Here is a 22,394-nt window from a genome sequence, read left to right as displayed (position 1 = left end):
GCTTGCTGAAATCAAGATGCAACAAGAGTTCTTGCAGAAGTGCAGTGTTTGGTACAGTGATAAGAATTTTTTCTGAAAACAGGAATGGGGGGAAACAGCACAGTACTTGCAGTGTTTCTCCTGATTAGACTGTAGGCTCATTTTCTGTCATGATGAGACTGAACTATATAGAAACCATTTACTTGCAGCTTGGTCAAGTTTCCCATGTGGCAGGAAGGCTGTCCACAGTAGCTGTGCTAATATAACTCAATTGCTTGTTTTGGAGCTGGTTCACATCTGGTCAGCTCTGAATGTAAGCTGTGCACTTTCCTCTGTCTTGGAGAGGCTGTGTAGAAATGTGTGTGCTGTATCTGGAAAGAGATGATGTTTTGCAGTGTTGTCTCAGAAGACACATCATGGCACATTTAATTTTATGGCAAGAGATACAGAAACGTTTTTTAAAAAATCTCAGTTTATATAAACTGAAGTGCCACACTGAACAAAAATGTTTATTCCAAATGTTTTATTCCATAGGTATGCAAGCTATGCATATAGTGTGCTTTGTCATAGAAATAAGAAATGGATGATGTGGCATGTTCTGTTTTATATTATATCTCTTTATTCAGGCTCAGCAGTTCAAATACAAAGTAATGTTCCGAGAACCAGACACTTGGTGGAAGTTTAAACCAAAAGAACTGGAAAGGTAAGAATGTAAGGAAAATAACATACTGGACAGTACGAGCTATGATTGCTGCTTACCTCTTCTTTAGCAGGACTTTATATTACTTAGGGCTGAAATCAGCAAGACATGAACCTTACGTAAGTGAATAATAAAATGTAAGAAAATATAATGAGAAAATTGGCTAGATGCCAGGTTCAAATGTTGTGTGAGCAAAGTGAAGGCCTGTGTCCCTCTGGGGAGGGACTGCAGCTCTTTAATGTCCTTTTTATGGCTTGGATGCTGGGACAGAGTGCACTCTTAGCAGATTCACAGGTGATATGGAACTGAGCAAGAGTAGTTTATTCAACCTTAAGCAGAGATAATTGAAGAAGAATAGTTGTGTTGTTTTCAGCTACCTTTTGAAACATTATAGAGAAGACTAAAAAGAGTTGTGCAGGGATAGGACAAACTAAACATGATCAAGTTGTAACTCCAGATTACATTAAAAAAAAAGCCCAACATTTACTTTAAAGGTGGTTAGGTACTGAAAGAGTTTGCCCATAGAGTTTATAGACTTTCAGTCATTTCGGTTATTCAATATCAGCCAAAAAGCTCTGGGCAACCTGATCTAGCTGTACTTCCTCTGAGTAGGAGACTGAAGTATAGGAATTCCAGAGGTCCCTTCCAACAGAAGTTCTTTTCTGATTTTATGGTATCTGTTGTCATCTGAATTTGCATGATTAGCTTAAGGTTGGCTGCTTTTAAAGTGAGGTAAGATAGATTATTTTCCTTTTTAAAATAAAAGTTAAACTTTTTCTTCTGTATTTTCAATTTGTCTTTTACTATCCTTGACAAGATTCACTTGTTCTAGGTGGCACTGCAGCAGAACACAATGCTAATTGGTGCTTAACAGAGTTAGTGAAAATTTCTGGCCAAAGGGTGTCCAGAATAATAGATGAATACGTTTTCTTCAAGGCTCAACGAGTTCTTTGTTTAGCAAAACCAAGGAAAGAAGACTGAATTCAGAAGTCTTCTGTACCCAGTTTGGTATCCTGCATCACTGTCAGGATCTGATATAGTGTGTTTTCTGAAACTTACTTGAGGAAGATGCATTATTAGTACAGTTTTAGATTTTGGTATTATGCAAAACATCCAACTAACTGCAGTACGGGGAGACCAGATGGGGTGGAAAAGTGGAGCAGCAATTTGTCTGATGTGTCCTGTTTGCAATGCCTTAGTGCACTGATACAGAAAGAATTGCTGTCTCACAGCTTTTGATCTGGCTCCCTGAATTCTTTGGTTAGTCTTGCTGTAAATCTATTACATTTTTCTCCTTTGTCATTGTAATACAGAAGTTTGAAATGACTTTATATTTGTTTATTTTCAATTCATAGGAGAAACATTCATGGTGTATCTAAAGAAAAGATCAAAAGAATGTTGGAACGCTATGAACGCTGCCTTACTGTGAGATCAATATTGGATTCTTCAGTTCCAGACAAATCAGAAGCTGCTGGTTGGAGTGAAGATCCTTGTCAGGAGGGAAGCCAGAGGTTAGATTCTTTCACTAGCTTTATAGCATCAAATAAAAGACTAAAAATGTAGCCTTTTAGCTTCTTAGCAACAAAACCTGGGTAATAATGTCAAATGGTGAATGTGTTTAAAAAGACAGTTAAGTAACACGAAAAATCCCTGCATAGTTTTTTTAATTTTTAAGAATTTCAGGATTGTCAGAAATGAGTAGTCAAGGGATCTAGTCAACTTTCCAATGCTTTTGAAAGCCTCCCATTATAGCAGTGTTACTTTTCAAGAAGCCAGTCTTGACTGACTTGCTGTTATCTTAGAAATGTGTTGTTGGATGTATGCTATAGATAAAAAGCACTAAAAATCTCTAAATTGTTTTTTAGAAAAATGTTGTCCCAAATAAGAGCAAATGACAATTTCCAAGTTTGTATGTTGATATTAGATTATATCTTGGTGATGGAAGGTGTATTCTCTGTGCAGTGGTAACAGGTTTTACTTGCTCTTCAGTATACTTGATTTAAACTTGCCTAGGTTTCCATTGGCTGTATCCAGGACTGTTCTGCAGTTGCCAGTCTGGATTGTGCTGTGTATTGTAGTGTACAGTGTCCTGCTCAGGAATGGCAATCCCCAGCTCAGTGCCCCCACTGACACACTCACTGCTCATTTGCTCCCCCTTCCTCTTCCCATTCCTGCTCCAGCATTGATGTAGGTGGTATAAAATAACCTCCATGTTCTGGCCAAAACTAGGACACACACAGGAAATCAGATTTGATTTCAATTATTATTTCACTTGGATTTTGCATGTGTGATGTATTTGAAATGATAATTAATGGAATGTAGTTGATTGTAAAAAATGATTTGACAAGAAATGGCACATTCTCTCCTAGTTAATGTCTAGACTGTCTTTAGCATTAAGCCAAGAGGAGAGAGCAACAGTCATTAGATAAAAGTATATTTACCAGACTTGCTGATCTGAATGAGGAAGTGTCTGGCAGCAAAGTGCTTTGATACAAAACTGAATGCTGGAAATGGGATGGGAGGGCGATTGACTCCTGAGAAAGTGTTCTTAGCCCTGTGCTCTAGTAAGAAGAGCACAAAAGAAAGTTACTTAAGAAACTACTTACTAAAGAAAATTCATCTCTGCTTAGCTCCTTTTTTGTCGAGGAGTGTTGGAGTTACAGCTTGTTATAAATTTGTTTTCCTTCTACTAGAAGTCTAACTAGGTTAAACTCTCTATGCTATCTCTAACTGGAGTTAAAAATGTGGACAATGTTTTAAGAAGGTTTGAAATGGGTCTATATTTCATTCCAATTTGTCTTACAGAAAAAGAGAGGCACATTCTGATGTAAAGGAAGAAGAATGTTTTGCTTCTGAGGTGGAGCCTATTGAATTAGCTGAGGTTGATAAAACTTCTCCCAGTATTTCTCTAACATTAGAAAGTAGTTGTGACCCCGAGCATTTTCAGAAAGAGGAAAAAGAAATGGAAAATATCTCAGTGGAACACAATTCTGAGGACAGCACTGTTCAAGATGACTTGGAAATTAATTTATCAGATTGCATCAAAAGAGAGCTGCCCTTGGAGAAGAAGGAAGAAAAGGGATTAAAACCAGAAGAAAATACTGAAGCAGAAATAGATGAGGTTGATGTGATTCCAGCTGAAGAGACTATGAACTTACACACAGGTGGAGCTGAGGAACACAGTGATAACAACAGTCTCAAAGTTCAAACTGCAGTTGAACAATTGGGCAGAATGTGTATGGAACCAAAATCAACACAAACGAGTAACACAATGGAATCAAGCAGTTCGGCTTTTGACACATCAGGAAAACCAGAACCACTGAACTTTCTGGGTGACTGGCCCATGGAACAAACAATGGGACAGAGAGTCAAAAGATCTAGAAGACTAGAAAAATCTCCTCTGAAGAGTGATAAGGAAGGTGAAACTCCCAGTCAGCAGCATTCTGAGATAGGTAAAGAGCAAGTGGACTTGCCTAAGACATGTACTGTTGAGAAAGGACACGAGCATGAAAGTCTACCCTGTAGCTGTTACTCTGTTAGTTCAGATAAAGTTACACCAGAATTGCAAATGTTAGAATATTGGCCTGTCTCACCCTTGTTAGAACAGAGACAGCAAAGGTCAAGGAGAATGAGAAAGACAAATTTAAATCAGTGTGATGAAGACAGAAATACTGAAGACGACACTAATATGAATGCTCTTGAGACTGTGCATGTGGTTCATGGGTCACCTGTTTGCACTGACGAGCAACCAGATTCAAGGAGTTTGCCTGTACACCAAGAGGAAATAGTAGGTAGTGAAACAGTAAGTGAGGAAAAATCCCAGCAAAGTAAGAGAACAAGGAAACATCACAAATTAGCCCTTACTTTTACAAACAGCAGCTTGCCACATCCCAGAGAAGAGGACCATTTGTCTAAACTTAACCTGGCAGAAGAGAAACAGGAAACAGACTTATATAGGCAAAAAAATAGCTATTCACAGACTGAATCACAGGACTTTGCTCTCCTGTGGAGATTAGAAAAGAAAATGCTTTTTCCCGAGACAGCAAAAATACTGTATGGGAGGTTAGATGGCTTCAAACCCAAAGACATAGATAATGTCTCAGATTCTCAGGAAAAAATACCCTATCGAGTTACGTATGATAAAAGTACTTTTGTGGAGGAAAGTGAGCTTATCAATATTGATGAGTCTGAAAAACTAGATATACTCTGTAAGCTCTTTGAGTCTGTTTCATTTGAAGCTCTGAAAGATCTGTATGAAAGATGTAACAAAGACATAGACTGGGCCACAGGTGTGCTGTTAGACTCTGATGAAAAGTTACGTAAAGCTGTTGATACTGAGAGCTTTCAGGTAAGCGAAGCTGAGCCAGTGGCCACAGACCTTGATTTCAAGGCAAGTATAAACTATGACGAGAATCTCAAAGACTGCAAACAAGCCCCACAAGTACTTGGGGCTGGTGATACCTTTGAGACTTTAGAAGGCAAGGACTCACCACTCAGCATTGCAGAAAGTAGGGCTGCCAAGACACCCGTGACAAGTGCTGATGTTTGTGACTCATTCACTGCTACCTCATTGGAAAATTCAGTGGAAGTGAAAAATTCTGTGGATTCAGCCCCTAGAACTAACACAAGCAGCTCAGCAGCAGGTGTCATGGAGCTGTCTGTTTTAGGAAAGCAGAAGGGAGGGAGTGAGAGTCCTCTTGAAGAAACTGTAAATAAGCCATCACTTTTACAACTTGATGCAGCTTTGCCTCATGATCCTAACACAACTTCTACCAATTTGAAATCTGAATTAAACAATGAAAGTGACAGTAACCCTTCAGAAAGCAATGCCAAAAATTCCAAAGGGACTGGTTTGTTACTGGAAATGGATCGTGCACCTCTGGTTGGTCCTAGCAGCAATAAAGAACTGGAGATGGATAAAGAAACTCAGGAGAATTGCAGGGAGATATGTGGTAAAGAAGAAATTGACACTCCAAGCTTGGCTGCAACTAAAGCCAAGAGACAAAACCCTATACCAGCATCACATGCAGCCTTCAGTATAGATTGCCTAGAACTAACATTGCCTCCTGAATTGGCACTCCAGCTGAAAGAGATATTTGGACCTGTTGGCATTGATGCAGGTAAGATGTAATTATATACATGTTTTTATGAAAAAAAAAAAATTACTTGGGTAGTAAACCTTTCTTTCTTTGCCTGTGCTTTTTTCTCTTCATGCTTGATTTTTAGGGAGTAGATTCCTGTAACTCCTCATGATACTGGCGGTTGATGTTAATGCAGAAATAAACTGAACTAAGCATGGCATAAAATATAAGTGCAGTAGTGCTACCTTCTGCATTTGTCTTTTTGTACATGCACATACTTCAAAGTAAAAATATATTTGCTTATTTGCATTCTGAGCAACAGGCCTTTCAGCTTATATTCAAACTCTGAAGAGATATTTAGATGATAAGGAATATGCAAATTGTGGCTGATTAGGAAAGAAGAAAGGGAAAAAAAACCTTTAGGCATCACATAAGTTGGGGAACAAGAAGATGGATGGTTAAGGGAGATGAAGTTGGCTGTGTCCTTAAAAAGATGACAACAGATCAGTCTGCTGGCAGATTATGGTTAAGGAAGTCATAAGCAGCTTGAACATGCATCTCACAAGTTAAAGAGTAATAGAAAAAGGAAAAAAGAAAATAGGAGGAATATAAGATTGATGTTTTTCTCTCTTTTTTCCCCACACTTTTCCCCTTTTTTTCTCCTTTCCGTCTTTCATCTTATCTTGAAGATTGCTTTATGTGAAACCCTGGATACCTGATTTATTGGTGGGTTTGATTACTGGCCTCTTTGCCTTACGTGCCTACCTCCTTAAAAAAAAGTTTGCTTTTTATAGCAGAAGAGTGTTTTATTGTGTCTGAAGTATGCTCAAAATTTTTATTTGACGCATACATACTTCTTGCTTTTTTATTTTTGAAAGGGTGAGAAATACCCTTTTTAGGAAAAAGAGCTTTTGTTATGATACCATGATAATTTCTGCTGTTTCCTTTAGAGTTTGGGGGGATGCTTGGAGTTTGTCTCTCTGAGTTTGTGTGCTGGAAAGGAGGGATGTGACTGCTGTTGGGCTGTGGTGGGTATGTTGTACAGAAAAGCAGTTGCCATGTGGATTGCAATGGAACAGGGGGAATCACAGTTTTGTGGATGAAACTGATTTCAATTAACAATGGCTTTGTAAAAGAAGGGTCTGCTAGAAAAACTGAAAAGAGAAGTAAAAATACCACTGTCCAGGTAGTCATAGTTCAACAACATACAGTTAATGTTGACTTGTTTCTTTCCTCGCCTTTCAGAGTTTTTGAACACCTGAAAACAATTTCTGTGGAATGTGCTTTTTTGTTTAGATGGTTTTTTTAGGCATGACCAGTTTATGTAGAATATCCAAAGTTAAAATTAATAAGTCTAGGATACTGTACTTTAATTGCTTACATAAGTTTTTATAGAATGCTTTTAATGAATATATTCTCTTTGTTCCTCAAGGGTCACTAACTGTTGAGGATTGTGTGGTTCATATTGATCTGAATTTGGCAAAAGTGATTCATGAAAAATGGAAAGAATCTATTCTGGTCAGTAGATTTCTTGCTTATGATGCATTGTGGCATGCCTGTATTTTGTCAGACCATTTGTCTTGGTCTAAAGGTATTATCTTTGTAAGAACAATGATAAAATATAATAGTAGTTTGTAAAACCTGTGGAGTGTATCAGTATGTCATAATCATTGGAGCTATTGAAAAATGTTTTAAGGGATGTCATGAGTGCCTCATCATGAAAACAAGATTCTTAAAAAAGAAGGATCATAGTGCACAATTTCACTACAAAATTGATGAAGAATTCCACTGGCCAAAAATCCTTATTGGTTTTTTGACCTGTAAATACAATTCTTTGATTAACTATTCTCTATACAAAACATCTCCGCGTGCAATAATTGAGATGAGTTCTCTAACTTATGTTCCTTTACAGCTCTGTGAAACTTGGAATGCCTTTTGGCAAAATTTTTATTTGGGTTATGTAATTAAGCCTATGAAGTCTTAGCAGTGGGGCATGTTTCTCTGGTTTGATGTGTTTTTAGCAAGATAATTTTAGCTTACAAATTTCACTTCAGAATTATTTTTCCTAGATATATTTTTTAAAATACCGAATCTTTGAGAAGTATTGCAAGACCTTATTTTGAAATTGCTTTAATTAGAAGCTCACACTTGCAAAGTTTTCCTGCAAAATTCATAACTTACAACATTCACGATTTTACTATTTTTATTTAGAAGCGTCAGAGGAGAGATGAATCTTCTAAGTCGTCTGCAGAAGGTATGTCATGTATTGCTTTTAATTGTAAAAGTACTTAATGTTCATTATAAAAGCATTTAATTATTTGAAACTTAAGGTAGCAAATGCTCCATCCATTAAAAATAATGACTTTATTTATTAGACTAAATTGTATTGCCTTTGGATCCATTTACCAATTTCTTACGATGTGTGGGGGAGGGGAGAGCAGTTAATTAAGAGCAGAATCACTAGTTCCAGATAAAGCCTATAATTTTATGTCGTTCAGAAAACTTGGAGAAGCTCTGGTTGAAGCAGACAGCCTTTTGGTAGGAATTATCTGTGGCAAGAAAAGGAGCAGTCAGAGAATTACTAGCAGAGTAAGATTTCTGCAGGCGAGGAAGGGAGGTCAGGAATACAACAATGACAAGTTGCTGATCAGAGGTGATTTTAGCAGGAAGATGGATACCTTGTTTAAAAAGTGTTAACATCTCTTGCAGTCCAGTTTTCATTCAGGTCCCAGAAGAAATGTCCCTCTATGGCAGAACCCCACTGCAGACTTGGACTGCAATGTGGGTGCAAACTAGTGACCAAACAATGCTGTTGCCATTAACTTGTGGAAGTAGAAAACGAGATTGTTAAGCATCTGTCCTTAAGTTGTGGAAGAAAGGCAGGTAAACATACTAGTCAGTGATTCTTTTATAAAAGCAAACAAGCCCCACCTAATGTATGTGCAAGGTGATTTACAGCTTTAAGAAACGTCTTAGCACTTGAGAATTTGGTGAGGAAGTCTGGTGGTTTTCTTTTATTTCACAAAATAGATAAAGATGATCAGACAGTCTTTGGAAAATTGAAGTGGAGAAGGTGAAAGCCATGTGTTGGTTTTTGTTTTAGCATTAATAATCTTGTTTTAACAAAACTCAAACTGTGTAGATTGAAAAACTTGTCTTAATTATTTTGTCATTGCATGTATATATAACCAAGTAAGTGTTTTGTCACCCTACTTTTATTGTTTTTGAATGTCCTACAGTGTTTCAGCAGATAGATACAGATGACTCAGAAGTGCTGTTATCTCAGAATGCAGACAGCAAAATACAGAAGAAGAAATCGAGCTTGGCTGCAGACGCATCTAATAATGTACAGACAAAAACCCCAGCAACATCAGATGTTTTTCCATTTATGGATCATTGGAATGCTCAGATTCAGAAAGTTTCTCTCAGGCAAATAATTTCTGAAGAAATAGCGATGCAGGAGAGAGAGGACCTGGTATGGATAGCACAATTTTTTAAACGTGGATTAGATTCATTTCTGTTAGTGAAATAGGGTGTCTTACTCGGTGACTCATCCCTATGTTGCTGATTACAGCTTGAATTTGTGACAAAAATGCATGCCAATTAGTATTGTTGATAACTGTGATACAGAAGTTTTGCTTGAGGTAGATGGTTCTGTTTGAAAAATACAGTCTCATTTAGAATATAATATTTTGGTTGTTTTCACACAGATCATGCTGCATTTTACTATCCAAGCTAGCATTTGTGTTTGGTTGAATTATTTTTTGGTTGCTCAGCTAAAACCAAAGATCAGTATAATCTTCCATGCTTTGCATTGTGACAGCAGTATCAAAAAAAAAAGTTCTTAGTTGGCTCCATGCCTTGTCTAGAAGTGTACTGAATTGGCTGTAATGTTTTGTTTGTTTGTTTGGTGTTTTTTTTTTTTTTTTTGTTAGGAGAACCCACAATATTCCTAACAGATGGGTCATTAAAATAAGTAGTTGAGGTTAATCTGCAACAAGTTTCTGTACCCACTTCTAAAGTAACTCTTTAATAGATTTTTACTAGTTCTTTGTTTTCCACACAGAATTCTTGTACCCTGCCTGTTTGGCTTGTGCCTGATACTGCCCTCTACTGCCCCACTGATGTTCAGAACAGGTGTTCTTATTTGTAATGGTCTCTGATAAGCAGCTGTCCTAAAGTAGAGGAGTTCTGAAGTGGTGTAGGAAGTTGTATGAATTAGCCTGTACTTGGAAAATGGCTTGTGGATTCTTTCTTTGAACTGCATGTATGTGAACTACTGATAACAACAAATGTCACGTCCACAGCTTTACTTTCAGTTTGAATTCATGGAGCTTGGCTTTATCTTGATCACTTTTTTTCTTTTTTAAAAAAATCTGAATATTGGAATGATCATTCCAATTGATTCTAGATTATAATTATGTCACCTTCTCAGATGACAACTAAGAATATTTATTATAGACACAGCTTCTGATACATCAAACCAAAATTGTTTATGCTGCTTAATAATGAGGTATTGTTTCAACCCCAGGCCCTCAGTATAAAGAGGAGGACTTTGCACAAGCTTAGCACTGGACTGAATGGACTGGCAGGGAATAAATTCCAAAACCTAAATCCCTCCTAAAAATCCTCATTTTACTTTGTCCAAATTATGGGGGACCTCCAGCTGCATTACTTCAAAAGACTGCAGAGTGCTGCAGTGGTGTATGATACAACTCACCTGTCCTTACTTTATGCTGATCAGTGTGGCAGGCTGGTATGGCACATTGTCATTGCTGTGAGTGCATACCAACTGAGTAGATACTTCTAAAATGGTAACAAATAATGGCAAAGTTGGATTGGCTCCACCTTTACTGTATTTTTTTTCTAATGAAGAACTTTTAATATATTTCTTTTGTTTTCTGGGTAGAATCGTGTTCCTTCTACAGCCAGAAAAGACTGTGCTGCTAAACTAAAGGAGAAGCAACTTTTTGAGATGTTTCCAACTATTAATCAGAATTTCTTAATGGATGTCTTCAGGGACAACAAGTAAGAAATCCTATTACTTCTTTGTAAAAGTGGTACTCAGTTACAGTCATAAATATTGAGAGTTAAGATGCTACTAAAGAATGGTTTTTTGCAAAGTAGTGCTTTTTGTTACTCTAAATAAAGGCAAAAAGGGTATAAAACTCAGTTTAGACACATTTCTTTTTAGGGCAGAATAGACAGTTTCTTTCACTGGGAGAAGAGTGTCTCTTGCTGTTGACCACTGTCTGACTGTCAGTGGAACTGCTTATTTTCTTGAGAGCTGGGGTTTAAATCTAGTGGGAGAAATGAGTGGGTGTGGTAATAGTAGGATTGCAGGAAATGGCATCTGCCCAAGAGGAAAACACAATCATCACCTGGTGTTACCTATGAGTACTTTCCTGGTTACTGCAGCTGCTCTGAGGGAATGAACCATCTCTCTATGCCTTCCTGCTGACATTCTCTCTCTCTTCTGCATTATGTTTCTGGGATATATGTCTACCTTCTTAAATCCAAGTGTCTGTGAAGTTTCTACCTTCTTAAATCCAAGTTTCTTTTTTTTTTCAAGAGAAACATCTTTTTTCATCCTTGGCCATTTGAATGTCTGTCTCTACATATGGGTTTGCATACCTACTTGTCAGTCATGCTGCTTGTCCAGGTTGTTATAAAAATCTTTCCTGTTTAAAATATATCCTTCATCCACTTTTATAATTCAAACATTTCACCATCTTATTTTTCACGTTCAAAATTGTCCTCATAGTGTTGCCTTTCCCAAAATCTGTCTTTACTTTTGATCAGTCTGTTCTTGTTAGCTTACTAAAGAGCAAGAATAAAGAAGAAAAACAGCTTATTAGAAAGCTGTTGGCAACTGATGTCTTACTTAATTAAATTTGATAACAAAGTTTGACTAAAAATACAAGGATTTACCCTCATTAGGGTTTCAGAAAACTGAGCTAGTTTTAAATTAGTTTGAACTATCTAACCTTTACCAGAGAAGATTTAAGATGAACTATCTTACTCAGCCCAAAGAGCAGCATTTATTAATATCTTTTTTATTAAGGTAGGATGCAATTTATTTCAGTTATGTAATTTTCCTTTTAATGTTCAAGTGCCCCTCAGTTATGTTTCAATCGACCAAGACTGCATGTGTGTTGATGCCAGTAATTCCCTACAAGGAGTTTGCAAGCCTTTCTTTAATGAGCTGGAATATTCCATTCCTCTGTTTATTTTCATTGTAATCTAGTTCTGTAACAATATCAATGTTTGTTATAATGAATTTAGATAACTATAGCAGCTACTAATATATATTTGTAAAGTTACGGACTTTATTTATCCTTTACAGCTACTCTTTAGAACAAACTGAACAGTTTCTGAACTGTGTTCTGGAGGCAGATCCTGTACAAACAGTTATAGCTCAAGAAACTGCTCAGCAAAATGAAATTGTTTCTTCCTACAATGCTGCAAAGAACCGTGAGAAGAAGGTATTTATATTTTTTTTAACCATAGTTATAAACATAGCCAAAACGATGCTAATGGAAACACCCTACAATGCACCTGTAACTTCAACAATATGAATTCCTACAGGCAAAAAAAAGTAAGGAAGAGGATGATCCTTTATGTGAAATGTTTCAAGACTTTGAGTATCCACAGTATGATGATTTAAGAGCAGAAGCTTTTTGTCACCAGCAAAAGAGACAGGAATGTTTGAAAAAGGCTGGAGAGGCCTATTGCATGGGTATGAAGCCTGTGGCAGCATTTTATGCACATCAGGTAAACAAAAATATTGTGCTTTTTGTCTGAACTTAGGGAGGTGTTTAAACCCTGAGTTGGAAGTGATAAGGAAAACATCATGCCTGCTAGAGGTGATGGATTTGGTCACTGTTCCCTGTTCCCTGTGTATTATATTGACAATCACAAGTAAATTTGCTTCCACTAGTAATGATACTGGCCCAGGAAGCTAATGTAACCAAATCTAGTGTGAGACCTCATGAAAGGTGATATCTAGTGCTTAGTCACACATGCTCCTTTGTCTTAGATCTCTTTCACATCCCATCATGTCCTTGTAAACACCAAGATTTGTGTCCAAGTGATCTGGCTAGGTTCACTGGAGTGTGACATGGACTGCAACAAACATAATGTTTTTGAATCCTCTGTATATGTTGGTGCTGAACTGTTCTTAGACACATCTTCTGTACTTTATAGGAGTCAGGTGTTAAGATGTCATCTTTTGCCACTGAATCTTGTTTGCTTCATCCTCCCTATATCTTGGGCAAGATTGCTGCCTGCTGTCTTCACTTCTTCATTCTGACTATCTTTATGGCTACAGTCTGTCTTGGGTTGGGATAAATGAGGTGTGTATGTCATGCTTTTCATGATACATCTGGTTATGGACTGTAGATCTGCTGCTGATCAGTCTTTCATGCTCTGACCTTGGAGCACTAGCTCTTTGGTCTTGATTCAGGCACATTTCTTAGTATGCACCAGTTTGAGTACTGCTGATCAGTGCTGTTGATCCTACTCTTGCTTTTAAGTCTAATCTCATCTTGTAATCAAAGTTCCTCTACATTGGCTTCTTAGTGCCTTCACAGGCACTAAGCATGTCCCTTGACATCATGCTTAAAAAATGTGTTACAAGTATCTTCAAAGGTTGTAGTTTTCCCCGATCTAATAGTATATAAAAATTCAGTAAGAATTCACAGTATAGAAGCATTTAATTCTAAACTTGGAATTGTATTATGACAGAACAAAAATGTAATAATAAATCACTTGAATTTGCTTATTCAAAAAGCTTTCATGCAAGTGGTGTAACTAAATGTTTAGATTGTTACTGTGCATGTAGGAAGTACAGATTATCAATTTTTATAATAAACTTTTTATGGTTTTTATGTGTTTTATCCTGTTTAATATATTCTTGAAGTTTTGAGACAAAGATGTTCAGGATTTTAAATAGAAGTGTAATTTCAGGTCCTTACTTTGGTTCTTATCCATAAGAACAAATACAATCTATTGTAAATCTATTGAAATTTATTTATTATATACTTTCCTTTAGGTAATAAAAAGGGAAACTAGTCTACCTTTATTAATAAAAAATACTTTATTCCTGGTGGCCTTTGTCTTGGGAATCCTTTGCAAGTGGGTTACAGAGCTGCTGTCTTGGGTCTGACACTAACACACTTCGAGTGATCCATTTTAAGAAAGTGTAAGACAGATTTTCACTTTTGTTCTCTTGAGCCTTTATCAGTGCAATACCTGGAGTTCCTTCCATTCCTTTTTAGACTGTGCCTACAGATCTTCAAGGACATAATTTGATGCTTTGATCTCTCAGATACTACCATTGCAAGGTTCATGGGAAGGAGTTGGTACTTGTTCACTCTGTAGTAAGGTGACTAACTGTACTGGTCCTTGCCCTCATTCCAGAAGAGACTTACTGACCTTGTCAGTCATAAAATATGTCAAAAAGTATTGGGAGAGATGATAGATGATGATATTATTATAGTTGTTGTTACTGTTACTATTATTATTGTTATTATTTACCCTTGGCTTGTCTGAAATTTCGGGAATGCGTTCGGAAGAATTAACCTCAAATACAACAGTCAGCAGCTTTTCCTAATCTGTTCGGCAGTTTCTCTGATATTTTCATCATAATTTTAGCAAAATACTTGCAGGAAATAAAAAATCTATTGTTAGGAAAATAAATTTGCAACTCATTATGGAGTGTAACTTGTTAGCTTATGTACAGACCTTATGATTTTGTGCCTTTTCTGCCTTTTTTTCCCTCCTTTTAAGGCTTTTGTTATAATGTCTTCTTTGTGCCAGCTTTGAGTAGTTTCTCACAAACAGATTTAATGAAATCTTCCTGTGAGTAGGTCTCACTGAGCATCTTGCAGAAGTTCTGCTAGAATTATAAATTTTATTAGTTCAAACTTGAACTAAAAGCACCCTGCCAGTGCTGTCATTTTGAAACCACTGAGCAGTGTGGAGCTAAAATTATTTCTTGGTGTGTAATAGTCATTGTGCTTATGAATAAAGGGTCGCCTTCATGAGCAGAAGATGAAAGAAGCTAACCATGCTGCTGCTGTGCAAATCTTTGAGAGAGTAAATACTTCCTTGCTGCCTATGAATGTGTTGGATTTGCATGGTCTCCATGTGGATGAAGCCGTGAATCAATTGTCCAGAGTACTCCAGGAGAAAAGGGAAGGTAGGGTTTAGGTAATAATTCTTACCCCTAAAAATTATTCTCATGATGAGAAGAAATCATGATGCATGGCAATATTAGAGGGAATGAATGTGCTTTAATAACATACATGTTAAAAACAACTAGGCTTTGTGTTGTCTTGTTTTCAAAGTACCCCAGTGGAATTGTTTTTCTTTAACATGACAATGATTTTTGTTGTTCCTGTCTCGCCCCCCTCCCCCTGCTTCTTGGTAAATCTTCTTCCTTGTGTTTTATCCCTTTTGATTACTATTATTGAATACTTGGTCTGTCCTTCATGACATTTTTTACTGAGATGATGATGCAACCATATGTATTCCCATTGCATTGCTTTGTCACAACTATGTTGCTTTTATAATCTTAAAAGAAAAATTACTGTGTTGGAATTGTAACAACAGTGATGATATGGTCTTCAACTTCTACATGAAAGTGTGAGATCTGAGCTACCTTTCAGAAACTTCTGTTATCAGTTTGTTGGCAGCAATGCTTGAGATCAGAATGCTGCTGCTTCCAGAAATGTCATTTTATGCAGTTTTGCTTGAGAGCTCATTTTTTCTCATAGTGGAGAGTTCAAGTACTTCATGAGTGTCCATGCTGTAAAAAGATCACTTTTCTGCATTACCATTTACCCTCTAAATTTAAGCACATTGGGAATGCTTCTGTAATAAATATTTCTTACACAAGATACTGCCACACAAACAGGATTTTTTGAAGGAGTTGCTCCTCAGAGTATAAATAAAAGTGTTCAGTGAGGCTTTAGATAACCCTTGTCTTTCAATGTGCACCAGAGATAATTAAATTCCATTATCTGGTCAATTCCTACAATGACATTTGTGCAATTTAAACTGTAACCTAGTGCTTTTTCGAACTAAATTTCCAGAACTGTACTTAAATCAGCAATGCTGAAATTGATAGTAGGGGCTCTCTGTTCAGTCTATTTACCTAAAGCTGAAAAAAAAAAGTAGTTAATTTCACTGTATGTACATGGGAAAAGGAACAATACTGGGAACTTTCTTTTGCTGCCACAATTAACAGTAAATAAATATAAAACCTAAATAAAGTTACTGTGTGGGGGAGAGTAGTTGAAAAAACACGTAATGTGAACTGGTAATTCCAAACTGGCAAATCTAGTTGTGAGAATCCAGTTTAATTTTTTTTCCTCTTTTTCAAACTCTTCATCAATTTAGGTTGCTGTTATCTCTGGGAAGAGAGCAATTTCTTTCATTATCATGGCTAAGGGCCCTAATAAAACTCATGGAATGTGTTGATCTGTTGAATTCCATGCTCCAACACAGCAGAAGATAGTCCAAATAATGTGGCATAAGTGTCAAAAGCTGGATTTATATTTTCTTTCTTCTTAATTTCTTTATTCAATAAAATGTTATTTCTTTATTCACATTAATTTAAGATAAAACATGAAGGAGCACCACTTAAAAATTCAGTGAATGACATTCGCCTCTTTTAATTTTGTAATTTAAATTTATATCACAGAATGTAAATTCCAGTTGAATATTAGATGACAGTAAAGCTTCTATGAAATTGGAGGGATTTTGTGATCATTACATTATGCATTTTGCAAGCAGTCTAGATTTCAAGTTTGACTTTTTCAAAATGGGGGAAAATGGCTATTTGTATCTAAAATATGCATATCATCATGGGAAAACAAAGCTCCAAATGAGTAGTGAGAGTTTCCAGAGGAATGCATGGAAGGCTTGTACTGCATGCCAAGTCTCTGCTGAGGAGAACTTGAAGTGTTGCAATTCCTGCTGTTGCAGAGTACCAGCAGAGTGGTGGCAAACCATATCTCAGTGTTATCACGGGAAGAGGAAGCCATAGTCAGGGAGGAGTTGCTCGCATCAGACCAGCAGCTATCCGATACCTCACAAGCCACAACTTCAGGTGAGTTTAGATTTTTGTTACTGATAATTTTTTTTTTCTTGAACCACATTTAAATAACTGAAAATTGAAGTTTAGTTTTAGAATGCTGTTAAACTACTGCACAGATTAGGGCACGTCTGCTGTTTCAGATTAAATTAACTCAGTTGTTTCACAAATCTGATGCAGTTGTGTAGTAGCTGTTAAATGTTAATTCCTTTCCTCTGAGATAGTTTAATTCCATATTTCCACTCAAGATTGCTAGTTTTACTGTGAAAAACTGTTAATCCTGCTTTTTATTTGTTGCAATACTTGCATTTGTGTTCAGTGTATGAGGGATAGCAATTTAGTAAGTCTGGGCTCGCACCAATGTGTTGGCTGATTTTTATATAGAGCAGTGTAGGAAGGTGAGACTCAAAACCAGCAATGGCTTCCCATTTCTTTCTTGGCTTCTACAAAATAGAAGGATGAAAATCCATTTCAAAAGAAGAGGAAATGGAAGGGGAACAGGAATAGAAGAGCAGAATTAATAACCAAGAATATTCAGCAGCTTTTTCTTTGCTCGGATCTTCATCTTAGTTTCTGCTTTTTCAAGGTCTTCATATCTCCAGACACTGAAAAATCCTTCTTCAGTGTCACATCTGCTGATCACATAATGCTGATTTCCTGACTCTCACATGCACAATATACTTGACTGAGGACCTTAGCACTTTCCATATGTTTGATGAGAATTGAAGGTGATGCATTGCATATAGTTTACATGTTGAAGCGTCTTTTTTTCTTGTTTCATAGGTTCACAGAAATAAAACCAGGCTGCCTGAAAGTCATGCTGAATTGAGGAGTTGTGGAAAGAGGAATATAGAAACTGAGGTGTCAGATGACTGCCGGGTAACAGAAAAAACCCCATGTTTTGAACAGCTGCACTGGTATTTTTCAGTCCGTTTTAAAGGATGATATTTTATTAAACTGATCTCAATTTACAGCAAGTGGATTTGTCAGTATGTTTCCAATAATTTTTTTCTGTGGAGTAGAACTTTTTTTGAACCTGCAAAAGGAAGATACTTAAAAGGTTTTGAAGTCTCAGAAATGCAGATTTAAGAATTTTGCTGAGAAATATATGATGTTTTTAACAGAAGTTAAGATACAATTTTTAATCTAACTATCTTCTTAGCATACCTAATCTGCCTTTTGACCCTTGCTCGTCTTGATTGCTGTGGCTTCTGTACTTCTAAAACATATTATCTTATACAAAGTTATTTTGTAATTCAGAACTTTGCTAAACCCTTCAGAATAGCAAAGGAGAGGCAGAAACTGAGCAACTACTGGTATTTCAAATCCAGTTACATCTGAGTGCTGAGTATTTCCAGGTTTCTTTAAAAATCTTGTGTCTTTTTAGTGGTTATGTTGAGTTCACCAGTTCTGTTATCCTGACTTCCCTCAAAACTTCTCCAAATTCTGAAGGAGGTTGCATATAAGGCCAGCTGTGTGTTTGGTAATTTGGCAGATTTAGTGTGATCTCTTAAAGGAAAACCACAATGCTGTTATTCAGTCTCTTTTGGAGATCCACCTACTGGATTAAAATTGTTTCTTTCTTTGTAGCTTTTTAAATTCAGCAAATGCAGTATTGTTTTACTTTACAAGTGTCTAATAATGATGTCTTCATTCTCTGTGTATTGTTTGGTGATTTCCTTTTAGAAAATATGATAATGAGACATTTTAAATATATTTTTAACATCAAAGTGAATACTAATATTGCAGAAGTAATTGCCTAACTGGAAGATCTGGGAGTACAAAAGTTACTCTGATTTTGATGGCATTGCATCAGCGTCTAGAAATACCTGTGTAAAAACCAAAACAACATAAAAAGACCCCAAGCAAAACCCTTCAGAAATGAAATATAAACGTCTCTACTTTTGCACGTGTTTCCAGTACACAATCAGAACACTTTTTTAATAGAAGTATCTTGTAGAATACATCGCTATTTTTATTTATCTTTGCCTCCTGAAGGGCATATGAATTTTTGTTGTACAGCTTTTTCAGAACAGGTGTCAGTTGTGTATTAGGAATAATATTAATAGATTAAGGATAAATGTGAGGAATTTTTAAATTTTTAACCACTTTGCAGTAAATTTTATCGAGGAACTACATACACATAGAGTTTGTATATGAATCCATATGTGTGTGCAAATTCTTCAATTTGCATACATGAGGACTAATAAACAAAGAACTTCTGTGAGAAAAGCTGTCCACAGAAATAGGTTTCACTTGAAAACGTGTCTGTGTAAGTTGCTGACAGGCTGAAAGACATGATGTTTCCTGAATATGTCTGTATTTACTCTAATATATACACAGTGACTATGATGCATGGTAGACTTAAAAATGAGTTTGTCGTGCTTCAAGAGATACAGTTATCTTTTCCTGGTGATTTCAGGTGGAAGAATAGCTTGAGTAATACTTAATCAAAGAGATTCTTTCTATAATAGACTGCCATAATAAGTTTTATATTTTTTGTGGGTACTTAGATCATCTGAATTATGTCCTTTCTGTGTTTCCTTCTCTCTGCCTTGCTCTGGAAATCAGTGAGTGAAATACAAAAGATCTGTGGTCCCCTTACAGCACTAAGAGAGCTTTTTCTGCCACTGCATGATGTCCTGTGTGAAGTCCACACTCCATCCTCTGTGACAGTGCCTAAAATGGATTGAGATGCTGTTTCGGCACTTGGCCTCATGACAACAGTTCAGACTATCAGCTGTACAGAGTTGCAAATGCTAGAATTATCTCAGCAGAGCCAGAATCTTTGTTTTGGACCAAGGGACTTCCTTCTGTTCCTGAACAGGTTTTCCTTAGTGCTGCTGTTTATACCAAATGGAGTTGCAGCTCTCTGGGACAGCTCTTTGCAGTACAGTCCCTGTTGGTTGGCCTGGGTGGCTGCTGTGTGTTGAGCTGCTTGGGTGCCCAAGCCCTACAGAGATGTGCCTGTAAACAAGGAAGTGCCAACACTTCTGGTTGTTTTGGGAGGCAGCCTGATTCACTCAGCATATTTACACCATTCCTGACATGGACAAAGACAGCTTAGATTTTAGTTCAAAAGACAAGCAGAAAAAGTTTTCGTCTTGCCCATCTGTTCATCATAATCTAGTTGACAACTTTACCCTGGAGATGAGAAGCACAGCTTTTTGCCTTCTTCTGGCTTAGCAAGTGGATGATAATGATTGCAGTTGACTCTCACTTCCCCAGAACATGCTCTGACCAACATGCTCAGGAATATTTTTGAAATTGCCACTTCCTAAGCCTCTTTCAAAATTACCACTGCACGCAAAAAGTGCAAGCTTAAGGGGACAAAAGAGATTAAAGAATTAAAAGTGCATAAACAGTCTCTGGGAGTGGGCTAAGACTTTCAAGAAAGGTACTGTTCCTGGTGAGCTTCAGTGTCCTTTCAGACTGTTTTTTCATCCTTTAGTCCTATTTGGATAAATAAATGTTCAGGGTAAAATCAGCTCTACCCAGTGCTAGGAGAATTTTTCTTCAGTCTGTCAAAATCAGCAGAGAAATACACAGCTCAAGAGCAGTTTTGAATACTCTTCTCTCTTCCTCTCTTCATTGGCTTTCATTGGGGTGCAGGTTGAGGTTCATGAACATTCTCTGAATGCCCTGCCTGGGGTAAATTGGTCATTCACCTACATGTGTTGTTTGATTACCAGCTGAACTTTGATGGAGATGATGGCTTAAAATCGTAGCACTGGCAAAACCAATCTTGCCTCTATCAGCTTCAGCTGCTCAAAATGAGGCATTGCAGTTCTGACTCAGAGAAAATGTAATGATCCTCTGAGGGATCTCAAGCACTTGCTTAAAAGCTGTGCTGAGCTGGATACAGAATAGGTCTGAAGATGAGTGCACGGAGTAAAAGTAAGTAGAGTTTTATCAGTAAGGATCTCCATGCCTTCAGCTACTTGCTAATATTCCATAAAAACAACACTGAAGTTCTTGTATTTCTCTGAATTATTTTATAATGTATTCTGGGATGAATTCTTTGAAATATAGTTATTTCAAAATGGTATTTCAAAGTAGGTTATATTTTAGAAGTTCCAACCATTCTGATGTCTCTTGCGGTGAGAATCCATGAGAAACCAGAGGTATCGTGTAAATTCTGTATCATCTTACAATTAAAATAGCAGTATTGCCACCAGCACTCTGAAATAATGTACAACTGTTTCTGTAGCACTTTCTGTTCTTCAACAGCATGTGATGGTGATGAATGGTAGCCTTTAATATGTGACTTTTTGTGTCTTCTTTTACAAAACATTTTAATAGTTATGCCAAGTTTTAATTTAGGAAAATTACCATTTTTTAATATACAAAATTAATACTTGTGCTAACATTGATGAGTGATCCTAAAGTGAAAAAAAAAAGGCCAGAGGTGCAATGAAGAAAGTTGTCTGAAGTAATGTGACTGTTGAAAACCATTTCAGTTGATTGTGAAAGTAGTATGGCAAAAATATTTCAGGATACCTTGACAATACTTAATGATTTTGGCTTTTGCTTTTAATATCATGTGGTACATCCCCCCTCAAAACCCAACCAAAGCCCAACTATTCATGCTATTTCAGCTAAATAACCTTTGCAGAGGATTAAATGAGCAGATGTGAATACACATGTGAAAACACCTAGTATTGCAGCTACCAGTTGTAAAAGCTGTTAGGACCAGTACATTGGAAGATACAAATTTCTATTTTTAAATTAAAACAAAAAATGATTTTTTTTATTTGTATAAAGTTGTACTTTTGCTGTTAACTATAATTTTGTTTTTTACTGAAATAGTTTTGTAATTTGCATTTAAAATTTCTAATATGAAATGGAATTTACAGAATATAGTTTAATAAAGGATTTTTGTCACAAGTATAGCCTTCTGTCTTTCCTTGGAAAACTATGTTGCAGCTTGTATCAAATTTTTTCAAATAGTAGTCTTGGAGTTCTGCATGAAAGCCACTTGCTTGGCTTCAGGATACCATCTGTAGGGAGATGAAGCAACCATCTGCAGGCATAAAAAGGAACAGATTTGTGGCCTGGATTTCAGTGCTGTGAGTGCGAGCTGAATGCTCAAATTACTGAGAACGAGGGTCATGGTTTCAGATTTTTTTTTGACCTGAAGTAGCTGAAGAGATGCTATTCCAGGCTGGCTTACTCATGGGAGAGTGACAGCAGCAGTGTACACCAAGGGGAGGAGTGTTCTGACCACTGCAGCAGTGGGGCTTTGGGGAAGGGAAGTGTTCTGCAGAGGCCTCATTTAGCAGGAGCCTGTGGATCAGAGGCAGTGAGAGTGGATCCTGAGAGAGCCCAGCGCTGTACCGTGGTAGATACAGAGCTAGCAAGCCTGGCTTTTCCCATGCCTGCCCCGTTCTGGTCAGGTGCAGGTATTGTCCTGGAAGTGTGGCATGACACCAAAGTGCTGACTGGAGTCTAACCTGTTTTATTAGCTCAGTTTGATGAAACTTGCTGTGACCCCAGATGACTCCTGCAGAATCATTCCTATGGCTTTATTGCC

General features: G+C 37.0%; 1 protein-coding gene across 1 annotated transcript in view; it reads left to right on the top strand.

Moving 5' to 3' along the window:
* N4BP2 (NEDD4 binding protein 2) overlaps positions 1-21,729 on the top strand; it is a 31,367-nt gene extending 9,638 nt beyond the window's left edge. The window contains exons 7-18 of the mRNA XM_058803698.1: positions 606-682; positions 2,035-2,190; positions 3,485-5,799; positions 7,193-7,278; positions 7,972-8,014; positions 9,000-9,235; positions 10,670-10,788; positions 12,107-12,245; positions 12,349-12,534; positions 14,794-14,962; positions 16,753-16,876; positions 17,645-21,729. Coding sequence (XP_058659681.1) covers positions 606-682; positions 2,035-2,190; positions 3,485-5,799; positions 7,193-7,278; positions 7,972-8,014; positions 9,000-9,235; positions 10,670-10,788; positions 12,107-12,245; positions 12,349-12,534; positions 14,794-14,962; positions 16,753-16,876; positions 17,645-17,690 — 3,696 coding nt within the window. The 3' untranslated portion in view covers positions 17,691-21,729. The remainder of the gene's footprint in view (positions 1-605; positions 683-2,034; positions 2,191-3,484; positions 5,800-7,192; positions 7,279-7,971; positions 8,015-8,999; positions 9,236-10,669; positions 10,789-12,106; positions 12,246-12,348; positions 12,535-14,793; positions 14,963-16,752; positions 16,877-17,644) is intronic.
* The last annotated feature ends 665 nt before the right edge of the window (positions 21,730-22,394 follow it).

The sequence above is a fragment of the Ammospiza caudacuta genome, chromosome 4 (genome assembly GCF_027887145.1).
Source record: "Ammospiza caudacuta isolate bAmmCau1 chromosome 4, bAmmCau1.pri, whole genome shotgun sequence".
NCBI classification, from domain to species: Eukaryota; Metazoa; Chordata; class Aves; order Passeriformes; family Passerellidae; genus Ammospiza; species Ammospiza caudacuta.
This window is presented reverse-complemented; position numbering and strand designations above follow the sequence as displayed.